Source organism: Apostichopus japonicus, chromosome 20, assembly GCF_037975245.1.
Source record: "Apostichopus japonicus isolate 1M-3 chromosome 20, ASM3797524v1, whole genome shotgun sequence".
In the NCBI taxonomy this organism is placed as follows: domain Eukaryota; kingdom Metazoa; phylum Echinodermata; class Holothuroidea; order Aspidochirotida; family Stichopodidae; genus Apostichopus; species Apostichopus japonicus.
Window position 1 is genome coordinate 29791114 of NC_092580.1, and position 27177 is coordinate 29818290.

At 38.1% G+C, this 27177-nt stretch overlaps 1 protein-coding gene and 1 long non-coding RNA gene across 6 annotated transcripts; one reads left to right on the forward strand and one right to left on the reverse strand.

Annotated features, from left to right (window-relative positions):
- Positions 1 to 65: 65 nt before the first annotated feature.
- LOC139962079 (pleckstrin-2-like) lies at positions 66 to 27177 on the forward strand. 3 transcript variants are annotated; one of them, XM_071961938.1, is made up of 10 exons: positions 66 to 677; positions 13785 to 13845; positions 15168 to 15323; positions 18882 to 19039; positions 21749 to 21840; positions 23500 to 23672; positions 24400 to 24564; positions 25723 to 25806; positions 26192 to 26285; positions 26790 to 27177. In XM_071961938.1, the coding sequence occupies exons 2-10, from the start codon at positions 13801 to 13803 to the stop codon at positions 26936 to 26938; spliced, it is 1116 nt and encodes a 371-aa protein (XP_071818039.1). In that variant the 5' UTR covers positions 66 to 677; positions 13785 to 13800; the 3' UTR covers positions 26939 to 27177. The 3 variants fall into 3 exon arrangements, with proteins under 3 accessions (XP_071818039.1, XP_071818041.1, XP_071818040.1); XM_071961939.1 differs by having other exon boundaries at positions 69 to 677; positions 26192 to 26270; XM_071961940.1 differs by lacking the exon at positions 13785 to 13845 and having other exon boundaries at positions 67 to 677.
- LOC139962083 (uncharacterized) lies at positions 2932 to 23599 on the reverse strand. Of its 3 annotated transcripts, XR_011791140.1 has the most exons (5): positions 23461 to 23599; positions 22722 to 22861; positions 19198 to 19254; positions 18095 to 18203; positions 2932 to 6297 (listed from the first exon to the last, which is right to left on the reverse strand). It is a non-coding gene; the product is annotated as an uncharacterized lncRNA (long non-coding RNA). The 3 variants fall into 3 exon arrangements; XR_011791138.1 differs by lacking the exon at positions 2932 to 6297 and having other exon boundaries at positions 15330 to 18203; XR_011791139.1 differs by lacking the exons at positions 2932 to 6297; positions 22722 to 22861 and having other exon boundaries at positions 15330 to 18203; positions 23461 to 23594.

Below are 27177 nucleotides of genomic sequence, written 5' to 3' on the forward strand. Positions count from 1 at the left end.
CAAACTACATCAACGTTATTACATGCCATATTGACGTGTAGGTGTATGCACAGATGTATTATATGCACTCGGTCATTTGAAACGAAAGAGTATAAATTGCAGTTCAGCTTCACTAACATCATGACCACCAGCCAATTCGTTTTAGTATCACGATAGGGTTATAATAAGGCGACTTGTGGTTAAGATGTACAGATTTTTTTCGGACTATAGATTACCTTTAATTCCCTTGAGATTACCTATAATACCTCAATCGTCCTGAAAGAGTTCAATGTAAGCGGTTCTTGTTATAAGGTCAGAACCAGGAAGTTAACCAACGTACACTCACTTTATGTGTGTGTGCACACCAGTGGTGGGTGGCTAGTGACTAATTCCGAAGCCACACTATGAAATCCAGGTATGCCATAGTCAGAAATAACAAACCGTGGGCTTTTGTTGGAAAATATTCTTTGAGCCAAAAAAGCTTATCCTAGCAGGAAGTGAATCAACATTCTCACTTGTTGCAGGAGACGATCGAAAAAGCAGTTTGTATATGTGTCAGTGTGCAGTAAACTCGTCACTGTTTAAGTTTCCTGCAAAGGCATTTAAACTGTATAGTCTCTGTCGCGTAATTTCAACTTGTGCTTATCTAATCCAAAGTCAACGGCATTGACGAGACACACTTGAGTGACTTCCATAACGTAAGTAATATTTATTTGACTTTGTTATGAGTCTTTCTGCGTGTGGGTGTATGTATGAGTGTATGTGTGTGTGAACTTTAATACTACACTATAGCTTACTATAGTTTCTTTCATTCATTAACTTAAACAACCGCATTGTGCATTGTGGCATGCTGTAGTGCATGCGGTAATCTATTGTATACGCAAATTGCCCTACTGCAAATATATACATATATATATATATATATATATATATATATATATATATATATATATATATATATATATATATATATATATACCGTAAAGCGTTGTAATTTTGACTGCTATAACTAAATTAGAGCACCGACGGTGCTAAACTCACAAGCATCGTCTGTGTCTGTAAGTACTCTTGAGGGTAAAAAACCTTGTTATCACGTTTTCATCTAAATGGACCCCCTATGATGGATTTATGCAAATGCCCCCCTCAAACAATAATTCTGCCCCTCCAAACAAACGATCTGCCCTTCAAAATGTGGAAAGCTGTCTACGGGCCCGGATGCAACAAGTTGAATAAATGAATGCGGTTTCTATGATTTTATAACATCGATACTGAAAATCTCATTGCGCTAAGCACCGGGCTCCAAAAATAAAAAAATAAATACATGTTAAAAAATCGTAGCATAACTTCACTACAAAGAACCTATATCAATATTGCTTAGAAGCAATTGATTTAATGTCAAGTTCCGCGAAATGGTCGAGTGGTGGGGTTGGGCGACGGTTCGCAAACTACGAAGCGAGTCCCAAAATGTGCGGTGCTGACATCGTAAATTTAGTCTTCAATTTGTCGGAGCTAGCTGACGGAGAACGCTTAAGTCATTATAATTTAACGTCAAGTCAGTAGTACTCTGGTCCTAGCTAGCTCTCTAGAATTCCGAGCAGCGATCCCCAGGGTGGTGCTTCTGGTGGGTAGTGATTCAGTCCTCCATCCTGCCTCCATCCGCGGGCCGAAAAGTGCGGACCGCTGGAGCAGGGCAAAATGCGTGTGTTCAAACCCATTGCCTTTTGTCGACATTCTTTTGAGATTGACCGCATACAGTCCTACTTCTATCAGTACAGACGTTAATTAATTTTAATAGTCCCTATAGGAAGTTGGACTGTTCCCATTTCACGTGGGAAACGTCTGTATTTGGACGTGGGGTGGGGTGACGGGTGGGGTTGGAGTGGGGGACATGTATAGTGGAGAGGGGTATGTTTAGGAGAACGAAAATCTGATAGGATGTGTGCCTGCCGATAGGAAGGGAGGGGAGGGGATGAAAGTTCAGTATCAACTGAATCCATCCATCCTTCCATCTATCCATCCATCCATCCATCCATCCATCCATTCATTCATCCATCCATCCATCCATCCATCCATCCATCCATCCATCCATCCATCCATCCATCCATCCATCCATCCATCCATCCATCCATCCATCCATCCATCCATCCATCCATCCATCCATCCATCCATCCATCCATCCATCCATCCATCCATCCATCCATCCATCCATCCATCCATCCATCCATCCATCCATCCATCCATCCATCCATCCATCCATCCATCCATCCATCCATCCATCCATCCATCCATCCATCCATCCATCCATCCATCCATCCATCCATCCATCCATCCATCCATCCATCCATCCATCCATCCATCTGAAGTGCCTCCAAAACTAGTGTCCATACACATACAATGTGTGTGAAAAGTGTATAGTTAGCACATCAGTCATAGATAATTCGAGTCCATCTTGAACAAAACCCCGTTCATGATGACCTCAATGGACACAGTTGAAGACTTTCAGAGGTGCGAAGTTTCTCACATCGTATTATGAACTGTTCATCGTGTCAACCACTACTATGAAGGGGAGTATAACCGGATAAACTTTTGCAAGTACCACCCAAAACTCCATCTTTACCCCCAAACATACATACACACATATGCGCATACAGGGGGGGGGGGGGGTGGTGGGGGTGGGGAGAGAAAAAAAGAAGGAAAAAGCACACGTACCCAAACCAAGAAAACCTTCCTAAGGTTAACCCTATGCATTCTAGTCTTCTGCAAAACAGGTCATGTGATCCAACTATATCAGGAATTATTCAAGAATGTTCAAGATAAATCAATAATAAATACAAAAATAAAGAAAGCTTAGTAATATGTGATCTGCGACCAGGCGCGTAGCCAATATTAATCACATTTCAAAAGGGACTTGGACAGGCGCGTAGCCAAGGGGGGGGGGGCGAAGGGCCCCCCCCCCCCGCCTTGAGCATAATTTTGTTTGTATGTTTTTATGATATCGCTAGTAATTTCAAGCTTAGATGCAACTTACAAGGCCTACGCTTAGATAGTTTTCAATGCAAAATCTACGGCTCTGATAGTTTGCCTACAGGTTCGCCCCTCCCTTGGCAAATTGCTGGCTACGCGCCTGTCTGCGACCGAATCGTCTCATTTGTGTTTTGTCATTGCCAAAGCATTTGAAATTCGCATAAATGATTTTTCCTCTCAGTTTTTTCTTTCTTACTCGCATTTGTAAAATTGATTGATGCTTTTAAGTTGTTTTCATATTCGCATGGTATGATGATATTTCAATTTCTTGAGGATGTCACTTCATATTAGTCATCAGATCTGATACCAAACCCCGAAACTTGTCAACTCATGCAGAGGTTAACCGATAAGGACGGTACTTTATCTCCAAAATACATGTAAAACAATACAAACAATCGTTACATTTGGTTCGTAAAGTGTTTAGTCAATTATATCTGTATGTATCGAATTTGAAGGAACAATAGGTACTTTGACAATATGTGCAATACGTTGCAAGTTAGCCAAAAAGGGAAAACAAAAGCAAAACGAATAATTAACAACAACAACGAAACCGATATATATGACAGAAATATTGCGCGATCAACAGAGAGATAGCTTTTCACAAACTCGCGAAAAGTACTTGAACATTCTAGACAAGACAACAGAAAGAAACTACAGCATGGAATGTTTCCCGAAAAGGTAATGAGGGCGTTATTGAAGAACTAAGCATGCATAGACTCCGAATGTGACCTGATTAATTCACTTTGGCTTCGGCTTTGAGTACAACGTTTCTGTATGCTGCCGTGTTGGACGAATCTATAACCGTAATAGTAATTTAACGACTTTGTGGTCCGCATTATGGTCATTGCCGACATTGCAATACGCCCACCCCCCCCCCCTCACAACTTTGCAGAGTCGGTAAGAGCGACGCAAAAGGTTTCCCTTTCGGGGAAAAATAAATGCTTGATGACTCTCTCATGATTTATGTACCAATCGGTCTCAGCCAGTTGAGAGAATTTCCTCATGCTGATGAAAGTCTGTACTGTCCTCCCATATCACGCTTCAAAGCACTCCTATTGGTAGTGCAGTTCAAAACCTTTATCTAATACAAGCAGGAAATTGAATATACTGCTCATTCTGTCAGTACAAAGTGCTTTGGAGCATGATGCTTATGTACAGTCTATAAAAATTGTCCTAGCTGGATGATTCTAAGATGATCTAAGATGATCCTAACATGAATGCAAAAAGAGGGACGGAGTTGCAACTTAACACACAAACACACTCACATTATGCGTTTGGTCAACACTTTACAGTTATTTTTCAGAACAATCGATCAACACTAAGATACTCATTTAAATTGTATTAGTCTCATGTAAATTTTCATCAGCCGGTGATTTATGAATGTGGTCGGAATACTCTTTTCCAGGTAATTTGAAGCGAAAAGCAAACTGGTAAACGCCAAAATCTTCAGTCATAAAATATGTTATTAAATGAACTCAATCAACCAGTGGCGTCCACATAGGGGCATGGTGAAGGAGAAGGGGGAAAGGTCTGTCACGCCTTTACCGTCAGTCGTAGTAAATACGTTTAGTCGGTCGTTTTTTTTTATAGTTTTTATATTAAAAGTATTTATTAGCCCAACCTTTCCTTCAAACTTAATGATGTAGTCTAACTATATGCCTCATAATGCACCATTCGAGCCTCCTTTACAGCCCGTCCATAAAGGGTTCATGCCCTTCCAAAATCCGTCGTAGGAATTTGGACCCCCCCCCCCACCCCAATATAATCAACTATAAAGTTGTGATTAAATACCCAAAAATATGAAAATCAAAACAGGAAAAAACGCTTTACAAGTAAGTTTTCACATATTAAGCTTAATAAGTATAAGTCGTACATTTTCGGTGTTTTATTTATTAATTTCTTATCATGATGATTATTATTGTTATTATTGAAGGGCGTAGGAACCGGGGGGCTGGGGGCGCCAGCCCCCCAGTGAAAAATATGGTGGGGCGGAAGTATCATTCCGCCCCCCCCCCCTCCGCTTCGCAAGTCAGAAAACCCCTTTTTCATTTCCAGATGAGAAAAAAAATCTCATTTGGAGCACCAAATTGCATCTAAGGCCAGGTGAAAATGCAAAATTATTTACAAAATGAAGTGGGTGTTGAAGTGTGCTATATTGCACCAAGTTGCATCTGAGGCCACCTGGAAATGCAAAAAAAAAATCCAAAGGGGAAGGGGACACCTCCTCCCCTTATACCCCTCCCCCATGCCGGCCATCAGTCTTCAGCCCCCCCCCCCCACTCAAAAGTACCTTCCTACGCCACTGATATTATTTTGTGAGGCGAAAGGAATGACACATCCCAGTACTCTGTTGAGGTGTGGAACGTGATTGTATAATTAGCGCACTTTATGTATGATGAAATGTTCCAAAATCAAGAACATGATGCACTATTTGATGGTATGATAGATTCATGGGAACGACATCATGAAAGAAAGGTCTTCCTGTTCGGAAATTTGGCAAGCAAATTGTGAAACAAGACTCATGATAAAAAAGAAAGGGAACGCAAAATGTCGTGTTTTTGTAATGCTATTTAGATTACTATCAAATACCACCATACTTTCAATAGTATACCCATTCCGTTACACGACACATTTAACGGCGGGTTGTTTGACGCAAGCGCGGATATGAACAATGTATATTGCTGATGCTGCCATTTTCGGTCGTAACATTAGCTCATGCGATTATAACAACTTGCTCAGGGAATATCCCTATCTGCGGATGCTCGGTAAAGAGCATAACTTCCTATCCAAATATATTATGACATTAACAGGCTACAGCTGTTGAATGTCACCTATATGGTCGCCAAAATATGTTCTATTTTAAGCAAAAGTGCATGGCACTGGAAGTGGAGGGGGGAAGGTGAGAAGTCTCATTATAGGGAGGTTTCCAGAGGTACCTCTTATAGACTCCTCACCGGGACGAAAGAGAAATTTTGTTAAAGTGGAATGATGCTTCGATGCGAAATGGTGCTATATTTTGCAACTTTTGAAACAATTTGGAAGATGTTTCCAACTGTTTAAGTTGCACATGCATGTTATAAGTATATTTATGTATACTGTGCACTATAGGAGGTTTTGTAATATTCTCTCTGCTAATGACCCACCCCCCCGCCGATTTTTTTGTTTGACGGATAAAAGCCCACCCCAGACGTATACTTACGCGGTTGTGCAACTGCATGTACAAGATGATGCTGAGCTTCATGCCTCTTATCACGAAACGGGACTGGTGAGCAGGTAGAATATGTAAGCAGTGATCTGAAACAGAGGGACGTACGAACTGGTGAGAGGCGGGGGAGGAGGGGGGGGGGCTTGATGGGGCAGACAATTCTTTGAATTGTCGGACCTTAATGGTTTACTTGATTAGTTTTAACGAAACAAAAACTTATCTTAAACATATACGAGTGCGTATATACACAATTATAATGGCAAGAAGGATATAGATAAAGGGAAGAGTCTGTTGTGGTTATTGTTATAGCCTCTTATTGTTATAGCCTCTTATTTTTATAGCCTCTTTAACATTCCTGTGTGATTTTATATAAACAACAATAGATGTTAACAATGCGTTCAATATTGTCGTATTTCCTGGTTAGGATAAGCTTTGTATAGTTTTAACGTGAGTTTTTGTTGCAATTATACAATAGCCGTTAAAGGGAGACAATATACCCATATAGTCTAGTCTGCGTTATGTTATATAGCCTATAAACAGAAATGCTTCATACTAGAGCATATGCTAGACGTTACCTTTGTTTTAATAATTCTTGTGGCCAGCCGGCTTCATTTATTTTCAGCTATACCACGTATATGACAATACTAAAAAGAGCATGTTGCACCTGCACCATATGGGAGTGTAGTACATAGTTGTGTGGCGAAATGTATATATGTGTGATGCAAAAGAGAGCAGATTCACTTGGTCATTATTGATACCGGCCCCGGGCTGTAATCCCCTGACCCCTCTGCGTCCCTCTCGTCAGGACAGGCTATATACCGATGGTACTACTAAGTCTTATGGGGTCACAAGATGAAACTATCGAGAACAAGTGTCGATGCATGTGAGACGAATAGACTATACCCATAGATCATGCTGTGTCGGGCCACAAGTACTGGTACTCCAGGACAAATGTGGATGGGTGACTGACACCAATAGCCGTTTCGATGAGTACCAAAAATGAAGATTCGGGCAAATAACAACGGCTAAGACAAACAGAGACGTTGAGAAACTTTGGGTGATAGAATTACGAGGGTTATGGGCCTGTAGGGTAGCAAACGCCCATTAAGAGCCCCATTGACTTACACACTCAATCACAAAAGTAATGTGGTCTCTAAGTCTAGATAGAAGTTCTCATTAGCTAAACACTAACCATCACCGGATAGCTGACAAGTTGGCCTTTCATGGCACTATCAATTGTCCGTACCATGACCATGCATATTTATTTGTTTTGCTATTCGAGCCTGAACTTTTCGTCACTTGTAAACACACCTCTTCGATCATAGGAAAACAATTTTCGTACGTTGCTCCTGGGAGGCCTAAATTTGCCTCAATTGACCCAATTTTTGAACCTCATGTACATTCATTCATGCTCTTCAACATACAAGCCAAAAGAAACCATATCCTGATTGATAACGTATGAAAAAAAGATGTTTTCCACTGCATTTTGGCACTTTTCCTGAAATAGGAGAACATCCGGGCGGATTGATATATATTCTATAATGCCACCGAAGAGCTGGCCGGTCGCTACGGGAGTACAGTGCTGAAGCGGTTACCGATTCACTAGACACAATAGAGCGAGTGTTCGGGTTGTGGGGAGACAGGCAATCTCGTCCATCGTTAATATCCAGATTCGCTAAGTTTGGGATAACTGGGTCATACTGTGAACACTCAATTGTTCAACGTGTAAATATTCACTCGACCTTACCATTTGCATTCTGGGAAACGAACTTAATGAAACACTCAGTCAAATATAATAGATATAGTACTGGTAAACAGCGATGTATAACCGTAGGCATTCTGGTGAAATATGGATTCAATTACTTTCTTCCTATTTCTTGTGAAAATTCATAATTGTCACCAGTGGCAGACTGGCCACACGGGCATTTGGGCAATGCCCGGTGGGCCGGTGGGCTGGGGAGCCTGGACACAATTACAGCCCATTTTCACAGTAGTTAATAGAATACAGACGGGCTGTGTAAAAATATATTTTTAACTGTGGGAATCAGCTCATGAAATCACCATGTTAGTTAGGCTGTTAGTTCGTAACAGAAGAACGTGCTATTGGCAACCCGTCCTTGCTAATATTTTTACGACAAGATATACAAGTTCGGTGAACAATGCATTCTGACATATACATAGCGTTAATTTGGCAGAGAATACAGATTGTATTAATCTGCACCTCGTCCTCCAGAAAAACGAAGCAAAAAAAAAGGTAAAATCTTTTTAGATTATTTGGATATCATTCAGTAGCTAATTCCTGAGAGATTATGTATGAATAAAAATGACCCACATACAGTAGGGTGTTTGTACCATGACACAAGAACATCTTGAAGCGTTCATGTTGATGTCTGTGGAAAAAAAGGATCTTGGCCAAACTTGACATTAAAAATATCATTGATGGCTGGCAGTAGCAGCGAACTGTGTAGGTTGCCTATAAACATGACATGTGCTCGTGTTATTGAAAATATATGTTTTAGTGGATTTTATTTAGGTTTTTTCCATTTTATTCAAACGAGTTGTCACAAAATGCTTGAAAAACTAAATAAAATCCAGTTTAAAACATATATTTTTGTCTATTTTTGCTTACGTTTTTAACTTTTCTCAGTTTAATCAAGTTGCTTCAGGAAAATGATTTTTGGGTCTTTTTTAAAGGATAATTGTAACCTACAAAATTGAGAAATATAGCACCATTTTGCATCTATAGAGGCATTCCTTAACTTCAACAGAATCTCAATGGGGAGGGGGACACCCCTCCTCTTACACCCCTCCCCCAGGACGGCGATCACTATGTAAGTAACATATCAATGAATAATGGGCCGGTCTAGGTGAAAAATGCCCGGGCCGATTTTAAGACCCAGTCCGCCCATGATTGTCACAGTTTGTACCAAAATGTGAACTTGGAGCGAACAGATGTGATGTCTTATATAGTCAGCACACTGACATAAAATATTTTGTGTTTTGTTTTACTTCTTGATCCTATTATATATGTTGACATATGTACATGAAATACATAAATTTACCTAACGGAGTTATGAAGTCTATTAGTTGAATATGCATGCGAACGTGATGTATTCATGTTATGCCGTATTGAATCTTGAAACAGAAAATTGTGTGCAAACCCCGAAGAAATGCAAAACAGTTTTTGTCAATGTGTATTTACTACAATTGCTTTACATTACGTTAATTATCTAAGAAAATTATATGATTTCGATGGTAACTTGCAAGTTTCCAAATTGTTTCATATTCTAATGTTTTTGATTCACATTAATCAAGCTACTGAAGTAGGCTATAGATTAATAATTACACAGGTGTTATAAGACGCTCACGCAATGTAAGGCTCGTCATTAATCACGTGTGACAATACACATATTGGCATCCGGGCCCTTATACTCTACTTGAAAATCTCTCTGATCTATGCTAATGATGTGTATAACCTTTTCAAACACCGATAAAGATTATAAACCAGCCGTTTGTTTTCTAGACAGGTAAATAAGACACGTATAGGGCGAGATGATATGATTAATTACGGAAAAAGAAATTTTATTTAATGTTCCTTATCTTTGTTGACGATATTAGATAGAAGATCACGAGGAAGTGAAGCGTGTTTAATGTCTGAATTTGGTTGTTATAGGAAGTATAAATATTTAGATGTATGTGTGTATAAGACATATATATATATATATATATATATATATATATATATATATATATAAATTGGCTGTTCATTTCAGGGGCGCAACCATGTATACTTGTTGGGGGGGGGGCTTAAGCCCCCTCCCAGAATAGAATCATTGACACTCAATCCACCTCCACCCACTGAGTAAACAGAATATTACACAAAAAATGCTATTACGTATAGTACATAAATATATATAACATATATTACGGTATAACCTATGCCGTGTACAACCTAAACAGTAGAAAATTCATATACATTGTGTCAAACGTCGCAAAATATAGCACCATTTTGCATGGAACCACGCTCCATTTCACCAAAACTCATCAAAGGGGAGCGGTGCCCCTCCCCTGAACGAAATAACATCGCAGCCACCCCTGCATGCCCCCCCCCCCTACTTCCAGTATAGAATGGGGTTTGCGCCTCTGGTCAAATCAAAAGCTAAAACAATGATATCAAACGGAAGTATAAACAAAACACCATTCTGGTTATGAGTGTCGGTTGATCAAGGCACACTCATAGTAGATTCGGCCAAATTTGAATTTGGTCAAACGTATACCGGTACGCCGTTAAAACATGGCTCAAAATATTGTTTTGCTTCTTAACTGTCAAAAATTTATTTCAAAACATCCCTACTCTTGACTTCTATGTATATTGACTGTTCATTCACTGGACGGCCTGCTAAGTTTGATTTTGGTAAGTTTCTCTTAATTTCTTGATGTTAAACACTCGATACTAAAAATGTCATAACATTGAACTTGACGTGCATTAGTTTGGCTGGTCAAGTTTCATTTCTATTTATAATGTAAAAGGGGAATGTTTTAGGGTTTCCAAGTCCAGGCACGTAGCCAGGAATTTGCCAAGGGAGGGGCGAACCTGTAGGCAAACTATCAGAGCCGTAGATTCTCCATTGAAACAATCTAAGCGTAGTGCGACCATGTGTTGGTGCTACGCGTACAAGAAAATTTTGGCTGAAAATGCCTCCCAGATCCCTGTAAATGGCACTTCCCAGGCCTTGTAAGTTGCACCTAAGCTTGAAATTACTAGCGATATCATAAAAATATTTTAAAAAATGCTCAAGGGGGGGGGGGCGGTCGCCCCCTTCGCCTCCCCCCCCCATGGCTATGCGCCTGTCCAATTCCCTTTTAAATGTGATTAATATTGGTATGTGAACAAAATTTGTCTGCATAAGACGAAATGCCGATAACACCCATTTGAAACTATACTGTACTTTCATGTTCTGCTTCAAAGCACTTGTACTAACAGTATGAGCAGTACGAGAGTCCTGTTTCTATTGGATAAAGGTTATATGAACTGTTCGTAATGTCAATACGAGTGTGCTTTTGAAGAGTGACATGACACTTTGCCATCAAATCTAATGGATTATAGATTAACTTAAAAAACCATAATAAAAACTAGGTCATTATTTTGTTTTATATTTTGGTCAGGGTCAGAAATCTTCTTTTTTTTGTAATACTCGAAACAGTAATCGTTACGTTCATTGTTGACCAAATCAAGGTTATAAGTCAAGGTAATAATCATATTAGTCCATCTAGTACTGTAATGTTACAAGTGATATGCCTCGTTTCTTGCCATTAGTCCCCCCCCCCCACCCCCTGCCCTATACAGTATACAGTTCACAATGCGATTCCGCATATAGACCTATGCTGGTCATACATTGTAGATCTCTCATTAACCTCTTTAACTATAGGATCAGTTTCAACATATAGTCCCTTTCGAAGTGAAACTGTACAGAGATGTGCGCAGGATTTCAAAGGTGAATGGGGAGGGGGTAAACTCCAAATTTTCTCCGACTGATTTAGGTATAGGAACATAACTTTTATTGATGGGGGTTGGCGGATACAAACAAATTACGAGTGAGGGGTGTGATTGTGAGGTCGATGAATACAACATTCATGCAGGAGGGGGGGGGGGGGTCTATCTCCGGCAAAAAGTGTATAGGTCAAATTGTGCTCTCTGAGGCATAGGATGAGACTAGAAGTTAGGTCCAAACGCAAGATTGTGCTAATAAATCACTCTGTACTAATAATAATCCTATATGGGCAATGCAAAACGGATAGTTCGTAATAAACCTATATAAACGCATTCATGGTCGGTCAATATTCCTCTGGAAGAGATGTACGTATATACTATTTTATGAAGCAACTTAGGTAATGCGCATTTACTTTAACGATGAAACGTTCACACAAGTAGATTTGCGGTAGTATAGGACCTACCGTAAAGCGAAACCAAATTCAAGTTTATTTAATTCAATTCCACCAACACAAAAGACAGTAAAACTACGGTGAATATTGATACAATATAACCGCATTTTATTATCAAGACCCAATACATTGTTCATGACTTACAAGAAATGCAATATGCATCTTGTAACACCCAAGGTATATAAGGCCGGGGGGGGGGGGGCACGGTGACGCATTATAAATGAATTTGGATTTCATTTAACGTTTATAGGCAGGATTGCATCTTACCGTTGTAAATGGGCGCACACTATAGTGTCAATCTCTGTTCCATTTACACAAGTTTAGTGTAGTTTAGTTTAGTAGAAGAAAGCAAGGACCAGGAAGTCCCCATCAAGGCTTTGTAACTTGTGGAGTTTAAGACAATGACCTCTGGTACAACTACTATTAGCAAACATGAAAAAGTCAGTGAAGGATAAATTGTCAAAACCATACAATCTTGAAAACCTGAATCAAAGTCACCACGTAACTTCCTAAGCTCCAGTGTTGTGAAATTCAGCAGCTGTAACCGCCTATAATAAGGACCACCCTTTAAGGAACTAATCATCATATAGTAGCCCTCCTCTGGGCTTTATCGTGTACTTCCTTATCCTTAGCAAAATATGGGTTCCACAACGCCAGACAATGGTATGAATATTTTTAAAGTTCCTCTCCGTTTTGTAATTACCTAGCTTAGATCTTTCCCCTTGCTTTGTTTAGACTCATTGCTTTACGCATGTTCAATATACGTAACAAAGGTTAGTCAAGAAGAACTAAACCTTATCACTGATTAATCTCAACGGGTTGTCTGTGCGTGTATATATATATATATATATCTACATATATACATATAATAGAAATCGTAGTGTATATATATATATATATATATATAGATATGTATATATATATGTATATATATATATATATATATATATATATATATATATATATATATATATATATATATTGCACAGTTGCAGGAAGGGTATGTATTTATTATCAACAATCTGCTACTATTTCCGTTTACAGTATACCGATGTGTGTGTACGTTGTAACCAACGACACAGGAAATACCTGGGCAATAGTTCAAGAGGAACGTGTTGTAAAATTTCGTGTCTGTATCAATATGAAGTTATGGCTTTTTTTAACATTGAACCTTGTACCATGGACTTCACATGGTATAAGTTCCATTTGCTCTTCTACCCGATAGGGTTGTGAAGTCAGATTCTATAGAGGCAAGTTTAGGTGGGGTATAAGTAAGTCAGTAAGTGAATATTTTGAAGAAAAGTATTGTTCTTTCGGGAAATCCTGGATCAGCTACTGATTATAGAAGAAATTCATTTTTACGGCAAGCATCAGCTCTTAATGCTTTTACTCCAATGACGATGATAATTTTTGTTGGGGGGGGGGGGGTGCTGCAACCCGGGTCAAATAGGGGTATGGGAAGATATAGAGGGGATCAAGGAAATTATGATATAAAGAATAGCGTCTTCTCGTTTTCATAATTGTGTGTGTGTGTGTGTGGGGAGGGGGGGGGGTGATCACGACTGGAGACATCCTTTTTCGTTGCAACTTATTTCGACTGCATAAGGGCATTTTCTCCCTTTAATTCTTTCAGAGAGCATCACGTCAGAATGGGTAAACGAGTTCTGATCAAAGAGGGCTTCCTAGTGAAGAAGGTTTGTATTATAGCCATGATTCCATAAGATATTAACGCATAATGTTGTCATTTTCGAACCTCTCTGGAAGTTTAGAAAGACGACATGCACTAATAAAACCTTCGACTGATGATTCAAGACTCTTTTTTTTTTAAATGGAAAAGCCAACATGCTATTTACTTAAAGGTAACACTACAAAGTTTCCCAAACTTGACACATTTTTCCAACATTTCTTCGACAGGTAGTTTAAAATATCTATTTGCATTGACGTATTTTAACATTGAAGTACCTTTCAGAATTGATATATACTTTCAGAATCTATTTCAAATCTATTTCATAAACATACTGATAAACAGAATATCCCGCCTGGAGATCATAATTTAGATGTAAGGGTCAATACAATGTCACCTCAAGTGCTTACAGAGTATAAATGGTCAATCAATAGGCTCTTCAAATGATACCAAAACAATCAGGTAAAAAATGTTATTACATATGCTACGTCGTTTATACTCTTTGCATGCGAGAGTGAAACTGCATATCAGCATTTTAAAAGAGATAATGACATGGGTTCTTGACATTGATTACCTTTGGTGACAACTTTTGTTTCCAGTACCATGAAAGAAGAAAACAAGAAATAATATTACTCGATAGTTGTAAATGACTGTTATTCTTATTAAATCCTTCGAGAGTTAAAAAGGCTGATAAAATGCATATTTACTTACTCTATTTGCGTAGTTATGATTGCTTAGAGCTATATTTTCTATTTCTTTAACTATATTATTTTTATAGGAGAGCTTCATAAACTTCTCTTCTCACTTACATGTCTCTACCCACCTTCTACACTCTCACCTGTTGTGTACCGTCGATCGTTCTTCAGTAAATTCCATTGACATTTCTGCATTTGTCTTTTAGAAATCGTATACTCTCTAGTGCTTCGTGTATCTGTCTCTTCACGATTGTTGTACATTGTCTACTGTATAGGCTACTCTAGTATACTCTACTTAGTACCTTCATCGTTCTGACTTCATTTCATTGAAATAACAACACTATTCTCAAGTATATATGCAAAATCTCCCAAACGGAGCAAGATTTTGAATTTGTGTCCCCACATTTTTTAGTAACTGGCAAAATTACCTGTTGTTTGCAACTGTAGAAGGTGTGTGTGGGGGGGGGGGGGGGTGAGGGGATTTAGATACATCATAGCATTTTACCGTTTTACAGTATTTGCTTGTGATTGAACCTTGTAAAAGCGCTATGTGTAATGTTTAATACTAGCATACAAGCAGCTGCTTGAAATGAACAGAATTTCATACATCTTACAACTGACTTATTTCTCTGTATAGGGTCATGTGCGAACAAACTGGAGAACACGTTGGTTTGCGCTCTATGACGATGTCCTTCTCTACTACAAGAAGAAAGGAGACAAGTTAGCCGCAGGTGCAGTACCACTGAAAGGCTGCTCAGTTCTATCACCTTGTCCAATGTACCAAAAGAAAAAAGTAAGTACAGCCTGTTAACAGTTAAAGCTGCAATGGATTCTTAATTAGCCCATAAAGATGATCTGTCGCAACCTATGTGGCCTGCTAAGTCATCATGTAAGGCCTGTAATGGATGTCCTATTCAGCCTGGTCAGAATGGCAATTAAATTGCCAACAGGTTAGGCCAATTAACCTTTGCAGCCTACCAGGCCATCATATGTAGCCAAACAGGCCATCCCATCCCGATTGCCAGGCCATCCCATCACGCCTGCCAAGCCATCCTTCATGGCCTATTACTTGTTAGGCCATCCTATGTAACCTACCATGCCATCCTATGTGATCTACCATGCCATCCTATGTTGCCCTGGATAACCTATGTAGCCTACCAGGTCATCCTATGTAGCCTACCCAGGCTATCCTATGTAACCTACCATGTCATCCTATGTAGCGCCTACCCAGGCCATCCTATGTAACCTACCAGGCCATCCTATGTTGCCTATCCGGCCATCCTATATAGCCTATGCAGGCCATCCAATGTAACTTACCATGCCATCCTGTTGCCTACCAGGCCATCCTATGTAGCCTTTACCCAGGGCCATTCTATGTAACCTACCAGGCCATCCTATGTTGCCTACCAGGCCATCCTATATAGCCTACCCAGGCAATCCAATGTAACCTACCATGCCATCCTGTTGCCAACCAGGCCATCCTATATAGGCTACGAAGGCCATCCTAAGTAACCTACCATGCCATCCTGTTGCCTACCAGGCTGTCCTATGTTGCCTAACAGGCCATCCTATGTAACCTACCAGGCCATCCTATAATTGCCTACCGGGCCATCCTATATAGCCTACCCAGGCCATCCTGTGTAACCTACCATGCCACCCTGTTGCCTACCAGGCTGTCCTATGTTGCCTAACAGGCCATCCTTTATGGCCTTCATGGACATCTTACATTCTGTGATTATAATTTATTCATATTCAAGAGTGCAAGTAGAAGTCAGAAATATACAGTGCACTCAAATGTGGCATGCAGTATATACAGAAACAACACACTTATCTGGCTACTTAAGCTTAAACCTAAAATGACACCTTATTTAATTCAGTATATATATTCTTGTATAATATCATACACATTAATTAGCAATCACTCTTATTTGAACTTGCAATTTAGTGCAGTGTTCCGACTTGCAGTCAACTGTTTAATAAAAAAAATCAATACAGTTCTTGCTGAACTGTTTACAGATCATCCTAAAAAGAAGTCACTTGATGAGCTTCTTGGGAAGGGTCGAAAAAACAGGGTTGGGAGGAGGAGGGAAAATTGCCCACCTTTCTATCATGAGAGTACCCATACATGTGTCTGCCTGGTCTTTAGTTGGCATAAATAAACCCCTGTTTGTCATGCAAAACGGAGTACACCACAACAACATTGATCAGTTCACCCATGATAGGACAACTTTTAACTATTATATAGTCGTGATGATGGCTGCCAAGGCCAGTCCCTGCTCGGTACAGGGACAGTACAACCACAGACATGACTACTAACAGTGCTTCGATCTATTTACCTGTCTCCGCAACACTACAGCACTCTTTCTACATGCAGGTATAATATTACAATTATATGTTGTTTGGGAGTGTATTTTCATGAATAACTACTGTGACCAATGGCAGTGAACAGATAATAGCTAAATATAGCATATAGCTTTTATATTGTATAACAAATGAGACATAAGGGGAGACTGGAAGCCCTAATTTTGGCTCTTACACTAGTATACCAGAAGAATTATAAATCACTACGCCACACTGCGTGGAAGTGATGCTCAAGGTTTCCAGTATCTTGAGAGTAACATGTGAGAAGTCGATAATGCTAGACTCACAAAAAAAGAAAATATAGATTATATAATGCTAGACTTTCAATTCACCTAACAGAATTTCTAATTGACAATGTGTAATTCAATAATCAATATGGAAATATAGCAACAATTTTCAATCCATATTTTCAAAGACTTAGTAAACAAAAGCGCATGGTAACCACATGGAGTCACTGCTCCTTCTAATCCTCAATGAAAACTGTGGGGAAAACAAAAGGTTGTAACACGTAATCAAGTTACTTTCTGAATCAGCAACTTATATGACCACTTACAGGTCTTAATGTCCAGCAAATCGATACTAAATTTAGCCAACCGGCTAAGCAAATTACATTCAACTTGAAACTAATTGCCAAGAAATGAAACTATGATAATTTATGACCTTTTTTTGCTTTGTGAAAGTTACACGATACATCAAAACGTTGAAATGTTCATGAATTAACGACGCCTGTTTGTCAATGCTATTTTTTAAAAGCTTTTGTTCCCCATTCACTAGAAATAATGATTAACATTTGTTGATAATTGCTGTTTAATTGACAAATGAAACCGAATAAACATGGCAACGAAAAAGACACAGAAATAATTCAGCTTTGTCAGAAGTAACCATGGCAAAATATTTTCATTATTTACATCTACTTGTGAAGTGTTCACCTACAACCTGACATTGTTCCCTCCAATCCCCCCCCCCCCCTTCTCTCTCTCCATAAGAGCAAAATGGGCATGTATGTTGTGATGATTTTTAAGATTTTTCTGCGTGATAAATGATTCATTCAGTTCATTCAAATCAGTGGGGTGTATATTTATGGATATTGCTGTATTTACTTGTGAGGTCGCAAGATACTTACATAAAATACTATACTTTTGGAGATTGCCAGATGTTTGTTATTTAATGAGAGCTAGCAGGTAGGTCACAATATATGCTTACATTTGACCTCTAGACCTTTCTCAGGTTATAAGCAAACAAGCTTGGTATCATCTTATTGTTTATATTCTGAATGTGACTGGTTTCCAAGGTAACTTTTGAAGGGACGATTCTTCAAAAAAGATGGCAGAAAAGAGATACAGAGAGCGAAAGCGGAAAAAATCTTGGAATAGAATTAAATTTCAAAATGATAAAAGAACAATTTACTGTAAAGTTTTATTCCCGTAAAAGTACACCTGCATAAAGTAAATATGAATTTGTTGAATTATGCTTTGTTTGATAAGTAAACCATTATTTGCTTTAATCAGTAAAATTGCCCACCATCTAATTATGATAATTTTTACTAATCACAGAAGGGATAAGAATCAGAAAAGGTTCTTTTTCCCTCTTCTGCTATCCTTAAAATCCTCAACAGTAGAACTATAGTAAGTGAATTTAACTACGTCTACATTCCAAATTTATGTCTATGTTATATTTTTCATTAAGTTTACATCAATTCTCGGTAGATACGTTTTTAATGTATTCAAAAAAACTTTCCAATCCTCCAATCCAGTTTAACTTTGATATATAATCAGACGTTTAGCTGTGTACCTTGAAATTTCTAAGAGGTTTTAAATTGATCAAAATTAGGCTCTTCTTTAAAAAACAAGGGGAAAAACAGGTTTCTTGTATGTTAGAACTACCAGTTCGTGCTTTCGTGATGTACAACAATGAGGATATTGAAAATAGTCATGTTTACGTTCTGATACAAATCAGCTAATCGTTTCATAATTTTGTTTTGCTTTTGCAGTCTGTTTTCCAGGTTTCGAGCAGAATTAGCCATGAATTACTGATTCAGGCGCACAGTGATGCAGAAAGAGACGAGTGGGCCCAGGCTATAGGTGACGCTATCAAGGCCTGCGACAGACTGAAGGAACAGCAAAGCAGTCATACTGGAGTGGACTTGAAGTAAGTAAAATATGAGATGATTAGGTTTTTTTTTGGAACATACTGTTGATTTCGAATATTCAGCATGTTTACTCCAGAGTGGAGTGAAACGTATGTCAGAAAATATGTAAAATTTAGAGATGAGGTGCATTTTCAAAACAAACGGAGAGAATTCTCACCAGGTAAGCCACAGAAGGAATAAGCACTTCAGGTTCAGTCCATTTCATTTATGAAAACTTAAAAGAAAACAAGAAAAAGAAAAAAAAGTATTTTCAATCGAACAAGACGTAATAGTTGGAAAACTTTATCCAACAAATAGAATGTCCACGACTGGAAGCCTACCCAACTTCCATACATAAAGCAAATTTATGATTTCCCCTCCGCCTCTCCCCTCCTGCCCTAATCCCTAATGTACACCTAATGTCTCTACACAGCATTGAAGATAAACAGAATTCCACCTGGAAGTAGTATTCCATGTGTAAGGTACTTTCGACATCACAGGGTAGGAAAGAGAGTATATGTGTAAGTCACTGGGACTTCTGAAGAAGGGTATCTAATTAAGTCTAGTTATGTCAGAAAAAAAAATGCAGAGGAAGACATGTGTGCTTGATGGAAGATGTGATAATGATGATGAGAAAGTTATGATCCAAGCAAAAAATGGAACATAAGATTTTATGCATTATTTCTGAAGCACACCCTAACTGTCCCTCATCACGTCCCACTGCCTACCATTAACTCTCTCGCTAATTCCCTCTTTCCATTCCCATCCTGCCTCGCCCACCGTCTACCATTCCATCTTACCACCCTACCACAGCCCCTTATACCACAGCCCCCTATACCACAGCCCCCTACCACAGCCCCCTACCACATCCCCCTACACTTCCCTCTTCTCTTACCCTTCTATGTCCATGTAGTTCACTGAACCATCTTGTCAGTACTGTAATATAATTTTCATTATGAGTCTATATCATACATCAAATTAATGGCCCAAACATTAGTTTTAACAAGATTAAACTCCGGTTTACCTATATATATACATGCTTTCTTGTTACAGCATAATTTGGCAAAACATCATTAAACTCAAGTCAGGAACTTGATAACTTACTTCCTTGTTTGGATTCATTTTCTGGCTTAAGGATTTGTTTACACCTATTTACTATGCAATACCATAGTATAGACGTGAGCATAACAAGACAAATTATTTCCGTAGGGAAAGATTTCCGTGAAATTCATATTGTTTATGGTTTTGCAGTTATGTTTTGTTTTTCCTTAGTTATGCATAAAATTAAGTCTGAAAAGATTTCAAACAACCGAATAAGTTACAACTTAAAAACATTATTATGTTACAATATTTAATATCTGTGAAGGTTGACTTTCATTTTTTATAAGAAGTCAAATGCTAAATGTAATTAATTTAATTATAAACAAAAAGATCCAATTAACCCCTCAAATTGAAAGGTCATCAAATTTTCTCCCAAATGTGCAACAAAGTCAACTAATGGTCAATATAAAATATCTTTAGTAAGTCATGACATCTCACGATATCAAAATAAAATATTGAATAAACCATTTATATATGGTTCTGAGAGTAAATTATCCCAGGGGGAATGAACCGACTGAAGAACTGTTGAAAGTGCAATATTTATTTCTATTAAGTTAATATTCTTGTATTGCTTTTGCTGCAGAAGAGGTTTGGATATAAAGGGGGGAGGACAGGAGAGTGTGGGGGGGGGCTGGGTAAAGCTTGTTAAGTATCGTTTCTGCAAGGCCTCCTCTATGTTTTTGCAATAGTAACCATGGCTATAATGGCATCCATCTTGTTACTTAAGTATTTGTAATATATCAATAAATTATTTTTTCTTAAGTCATAACATGACTTGTGATAACAACCTAAAAGTTCAGATAAATTATTTACGTCGTTTTTTCCCAACATGGGGATAAACTGGGGGGTAATGAGCCTATTTGTCTGGGGGGAGGTGTGAGAGGGAGGGGAATTGGAGGGAATTGGAGGGGAATTGTACTGCTACTGAAAGAAAACAGTTATTGCAGCAACTGAAGGTAACTTCATTGATTTAAGCCTGTTTGTATTTTGCTGTGTAAAATAAGGAATAAACTGCAAATTGGGAGATGTCTTCTGGTGATTCGGTTTATTTTGCTCCAATCACTATGTATCATTGTGTAATGCAACGTAGTGTATGAGAACCTACAATACAAATATGTACGGATCACTAACAACCAGAACAAGAAACAAAGACGAACCGTTTATTTTTCCAATTGTGTTCCATCACCGTATTACAGAGGTAAGATATAGGAGGATAAAGGGGCAGGAAGGAGATGGCACTTGGGGTAGCAGTTATGAAAGGTTGGCAACCACTGATTTATTCTGGTTGTATTGTTTGTTTCTACAGGTACCTCTCATTATCCTACCTCTTAAAGCATCTAATTAAGTGTCTAATACTGTCTGTATTTACTGTGTGTATTTTTGTCCCTTCTGTTACTGTTACTTAATTGTCATTTAGCCTTGAAGAAGATCCTGCTAGGATCGAAATGTCAGGCCAACTTACTTTTACACATTCTCCTACACAGGCTCTCTAGTGGATAAGCAGTTTGTTAACAGTTTTATTTTATTTTGTCTAATACTTTGACTAAAAAAAAATTAGACAAACAAAAAAAACCAAATTGGAACAATATGTCATCTCTGATTCTGTTTTCCTTTCTTTTCTCCCCCAGTGAATTGATTACTGCCCTCCAAGATCAAGGTGCGGGTATCAAGCTCAAAGAAAAAACCGTAAACAATGTTTTGTACACAAATTGTTTCTCTGGTAAGTGGTCAGTCCTAAGCATGTGAGTATGTGTCCATATTGCACAGCATAACTGTACACAGCTAAATACATAACAAAAAATAATAATCGGTTTTTGATTTGCAAGAGATGAAAAGTGTGTTGTCTCTAAGGTGCTATTTGGAAATGTTGAAGTTGTTGTCATGACAGTTTCAACCTAATTGATAAACAGGAAAGAACTTCAGTCCATAACTTTCCAGATACTTTTTTATAGTGACCTTAATAAGTAACCTCTCAGAGAACTTTCTTATTCTTTGGCCATAACATATAGCATGACATGTGAGTAATGTATTAGGGGGCAATATCTTTGAAGTAAGAAAAATTAAACTCCATTTCGAAAAATCCTATGTCTTTTATTTTCTGACCTGGTATTCAAATTTGAGTCCCAGATGAGGGTTTACTTGACCATAGCATATCAAATTTGAGCAATGTCTGAAGTGAAGTGTATTTGTGAAATAAGAAATAGTTAAAAACCATTTCAAATAATCCTAGATCTATCTCTTACTGACCTGACATACACATTTAACTCCCAGATGATATTTAATTGAATTGATTTCAAACCAGCTTGTAGCATGTGTTTCCCCAGACATTTCTTTGATTTTGAAAAAGATTTATTTTGAAATAATTTGAAGAAAAAAAAAAAGCGTTCAGATATTTGTGTAATACTACTGTGGAAAACCGTTTAAGGTATTTCAATAGTATCAAACATCTTGATGGTGATTCAGCCATCTAGATACTCCAGTCTGAATACAGAGAGGCAGTCATTCCAATCTTACAAGTTATATGGCATATAATAAGTAAACGAATAACAGAAAACTGGATGCAACAATTTTTAGACAATGGAAAAGCGCAAAGAAGCTCACATGGCTAGAACAGGATTTGACCCCATGACCTCTGGATCACATGCCCAGAGCTCTACCAACTGAGCTATCCATCCCGTAGTTGGTGGCAATCCCTAAAGGGTCATTTCTTTGCTGGTGACATCAGTCATAAGCCACGATACCTTGCATACGGTGGAATAAGGGATGACGCCCCAGTGTCATTCGATATGAACCAGACAGTGACAGGGGAAGGATTTCAAGAGAAAGTTTGGCTTTTTGTAAATAATTAGAATTTATTACGTAAATGAATATAGGAACAGTGACTGGAAAGTTTTGTACCATCGAAAGAACTTTAAAGGAATCGCCACCTACTAAGGGCTGAATAGCTCATCCTAGCCATGTGTTTCATTCCTTTTTGCCAAGTTATATGGCAATTTCATTTTCACTTTATGAACACACCCTTCAAAATGTCAGAAAGGGGAAATGTTACCCAAATAAGACCCCTTCCCAGGCCACACCAACTGGTCCTCCTCTGTTCAGATAAAATATAGTAGCCAGGCTTGTATTGCAAAGTAAACTTTTAAAAAGCAAACAGCTATTATGGTTTGCAGCATATACTATCTAAAGTGCTATTTGTTTTATCAGTTTTATTAATTTATGTGTCCAATTTTCTCCATTTCCCAAGTTTCTGTTTTATTATTTGATATTAATACCAACATTGCATGAAAAAACAGTGAAGAAACAGAATATTTGATCACTTCATCAGCTTCCTAAAACTTACCAGATTTCAGAATTTTGTAAAAACCTTTGGTTTCAACAGGTCATGACTTAATCGAATGGCTCATAGAGTGGTCCTTTGCTGAAACTCCCGAGGAAAGCATCGCCCTGGCAACCAGTCTTGTCGCAGAAGCTCATCTTCAACCGTTAGCCCGATGCAAATCACTAGAAGAGTGTAGGAAGATTTTCTTTGATGACGACACCCTCTATAAATTTGTGAGCATTTGTCCGTAAATTTTGCTCTTTGAGTTAAAAGTACAGATTCAAAAACAGAAAATAGAACCCTTCCTTTGGAAGGAATTTAGGATTTTCAAGGATTATATATAGTATGGACAACATCATTTGGAATATATAATTTTCATTCTGTTGCTAGAAATATCTTCAAGAAAATGAAAAAGGGGGTATCTGGGCATGAAGGAACTTAAAATCACAACTTGATAATTGATCATGATGCAAATAAATAAGACCAGTCCCTTATGAAGCCACCTGGCTCATTGATTGCTGGTTTTTACTGTGCAATTAGTCCTAAATAAAAAATTAATCACAGTCAGTAGACCTTATTTATTAGTAAAAACTAATGTTTATAGGAGTATGTGGGAGCTGCAGAAAGGAGACGTGGGGGGCGGGGGTAGGTGGGTGATGAAGAAAGGAGATGGGGGAGGTGGGTGATGGAGTAGTGTCTGATAAAACAGTCATTAATTAGATTATCTTCTTGATTGCTGTGCACAGACACTTTTTGAAAGGTTTCCAAGATCTTATATCCCTCTCTTTTTTACAAACAAAAAAAAAAGATTAATTTTGAAACAGGGAGAAAGGGAAGATGGAGGTGGGGAAATTGGAGATAAATTTTGCCAATCTGATGCCCCTTTTGTGAGTGACTCCAGTCGTTTCGACTACTTAATACTAACTTTTAAGTTTCAAATTGGTAACCATTCTCTGACAGTCTGCATATAACCTTGGTGATCTCAAGCGGACCTTTGATGAGAGCAGTGACAGTGAGTTCTCAAGCGAAGAGGAGAGTGAGAGTGAAGAGAAGAAAGCTCAACCAAAGACCACAGGACCGACTGCAAGGGGAAAAATCGTCAAACAGGGATTCCTTATCAAAAGAGTGAGTACTAGTCACATAAGATAGCGAGGTCATGACCCCTTTCCCTTTAACTGAAGAAGTGTCACTTCAGTGACTGAATTCCCTCAGTTTTTCCTATACAGGGCAGCTAGCTCTCTTAGATTCAAAATGACATTTGAGTACCATTCTTATTTACTTTTTAAGGGTAAAGGGTGTGGTTTATTTTCACATTTGTTCATATTTGAGCTTTTTAATCAATAATGCTATGAAATTGATGATGTTATCATTTATATATATATCTTTCCATAGTTGTGCTGGAAATGACAAATTAAAACCTAAAATGATATTTTTCGGAAATCTTCAAAGACCACAATTTACCTTTCCTTCACTGCCCAATCCCATCCCCACAAAAATTAAAGGGCTTAGCTACTTAACTACAGTTACTGATATGATATGAAGAGAATACAAAACATACTGATATTACATGAAAGGATAACATAAATAACATTATTAAGGATGTTATTCTGCACCAAATCTAGTCAAGGCTGTCTTCTTAACTTAAAAGTACAATATTGGCCACCTGACAACTGATGGTGTCTGTTTTCTGAAGATATGTTAACCTGCAACACATACTTATTCCAGAGAATTATTTCATAGTTTGTTTGGCACTATATAAAATTATGTATTATTATTATTATTCAGTAAACACACAAACAAAATATCTTGCAACATGCAATTGCTTTAAGCAAACATTGGTGCCTACTTTTTATTTGATGTTATTAACACACAGTGCATATTGTGTACCTGGAGTGCCGGTAAACACATCCTTCATGTTTCAACAATATTCTGGAAATATCTTATTTTTTGAACAAAGGAAAAAGGGACTCTAGGATATAACAGGCAGTTGTCTGTTTCTTATCAGGTGTAAGATCATGGAACTAATCATTTGCAGTCCACATGGTGCTACCCAATTCCCTCCCCTTCCCCCACCCACCCCCCCCCCCTTCTTAAATTATGAATGCCTTCTTGGCTCATTTCACTATTTGAACACTCAACGAATTAAAGGAAAAAGAATTAACTCCTTTTAAATATCTTGTTTCATTAAAACCATTCATTCCATCACAATTCACACAAAACTCATGGTATAGTCAAGATGATTTTATTTGATCTAATATTTTCATATTAACAATTTGTCACCAGGGTCATATGAGGCACACTTGGAAAGCGAGGTTATTTGTTCTTTGGGATAATCCTCCATTGTTACAGTATTACAAGGGTTCAAAGGTGAGTTAATCTCTTAATAACACTCAAATTCACACGACTTTCTTATCATGTATTTGACAGCTCAAAATGATAAAGTAAAACCAATCAGTATTCGATCATAATGATATTAATGAAAACTGAATATTTATTAAAGTATATCACATGTTGAACGACAGATATATATATATATATCTATCATATACCACATGCGAGACATTAACTCCATAAAGATACTGCTTGGCTGCCCTTTAAACATTGTAACTCTGTGTACATTGTTAGATGCGTAGCACCAGGGGTGCGGTCCGTACAAACCTAACACGCACAGACTCACTTAATATTTCCTTATCTTTCATGCTCTGATTTCAATAACAGATCTTTACCTTGTATTTTCCTTTCCTTTGCGTAGGTGTCGGGTGAAAAGCCATTAGGGGAAGTTCCCATCAGATGGTGTACGGTAAACACCGTGGAGCAGACTCAGGATTCAGGTACAGAGGTGTACAGTATGTAAATTCTTTATGATTTCCTTTGCGGTGATGGAACACTAACACTACCATACCAGGATGTCCTGGCACAAGGGGAATGATGCTTCCTGACTGATATGGAAAAGAAAACAACAATCTACTTTTCCAATTAAAGCAGCCCATATTGATATATTAATATGAGCAACATGCAGACTGGGATTTTTTTTAAATTGAAATAGATGTATAAAGGTAGGGACTTGGAGACTTAACAAAACTGCTGAAACACAACAAGTTTGTTTTTTCGTATCATTTCGTTGGATTGAATTTGAAAGGTTAAATGTCTTGAAGCAAAACTCCAGTTTCTGCCAGCATCTGGGCGAAGAGAGGAAAATGGGAGCTACAATGAAAATTTTTTTATTTGGCTGCTAAAGCCACAAAAAATACATACATACAACTTGTTTTGTTGCTTTTTTTTATCAACTTGCTCCAAGAATTGAAGTTTAATTGCCTTATTTTTATTTTCTTACCCCTTCTCTATGATAGAAGTGACAGTAAAAAATAAAGCACGAGTAAACCTCTTCAGCGTGGTGACCCAGAAAGGTAAAATGTTTGTCCTTCAGGCATCAACACCCGAAGAACGAGAGGACTGGATGAGAGCTATAATGAGCCCTGCAGATGCTGCCCAGGAGTAAACCAGAGACATGGAAAAGGATACGAGCTTTATTTGAAAACAAAGCCACAAGATGAGGATGGAGACAATCTAAAAAAAAAAAAGATGAAATTTTGAATGATAACGATGTAGAAATCACCCATGTTCTTTTCTTTTTACTTCAAATCTTATTCCCACTGCAGGGGTGTACAGATTGTACAGAAATGTAATCTGTCTCCCCTTTCTGAACCATCACAGCCTCCCCTCCCCCCCCCCCCCCCC

Excerpts from the sequence above, each read along its gene's own strand:
- LOC139962079 (XM_071961938.1), top strand. The coding sequence starts at position 13,801 with ATGGGTAAACGAGTTCTGATCAAAGAGGGCTTCCTAGTGAAGAAG. Across the intron at positions 21,841-23,499 it reads GTACACAAATTGTTTCTCTG|GTCATGACTTAATCGAATGG; the intron begins GTAAGTGGTCAG and ends TGGTTTCAACAG. Across the intron at positions 25,807-26,191 it reads AGTATTACAAGGGTTCAAAG|GTGTCGGGTGAAAAGCCATT; the intron begins GTGAGTTAATCT and ends TCCTTTGCGTAG.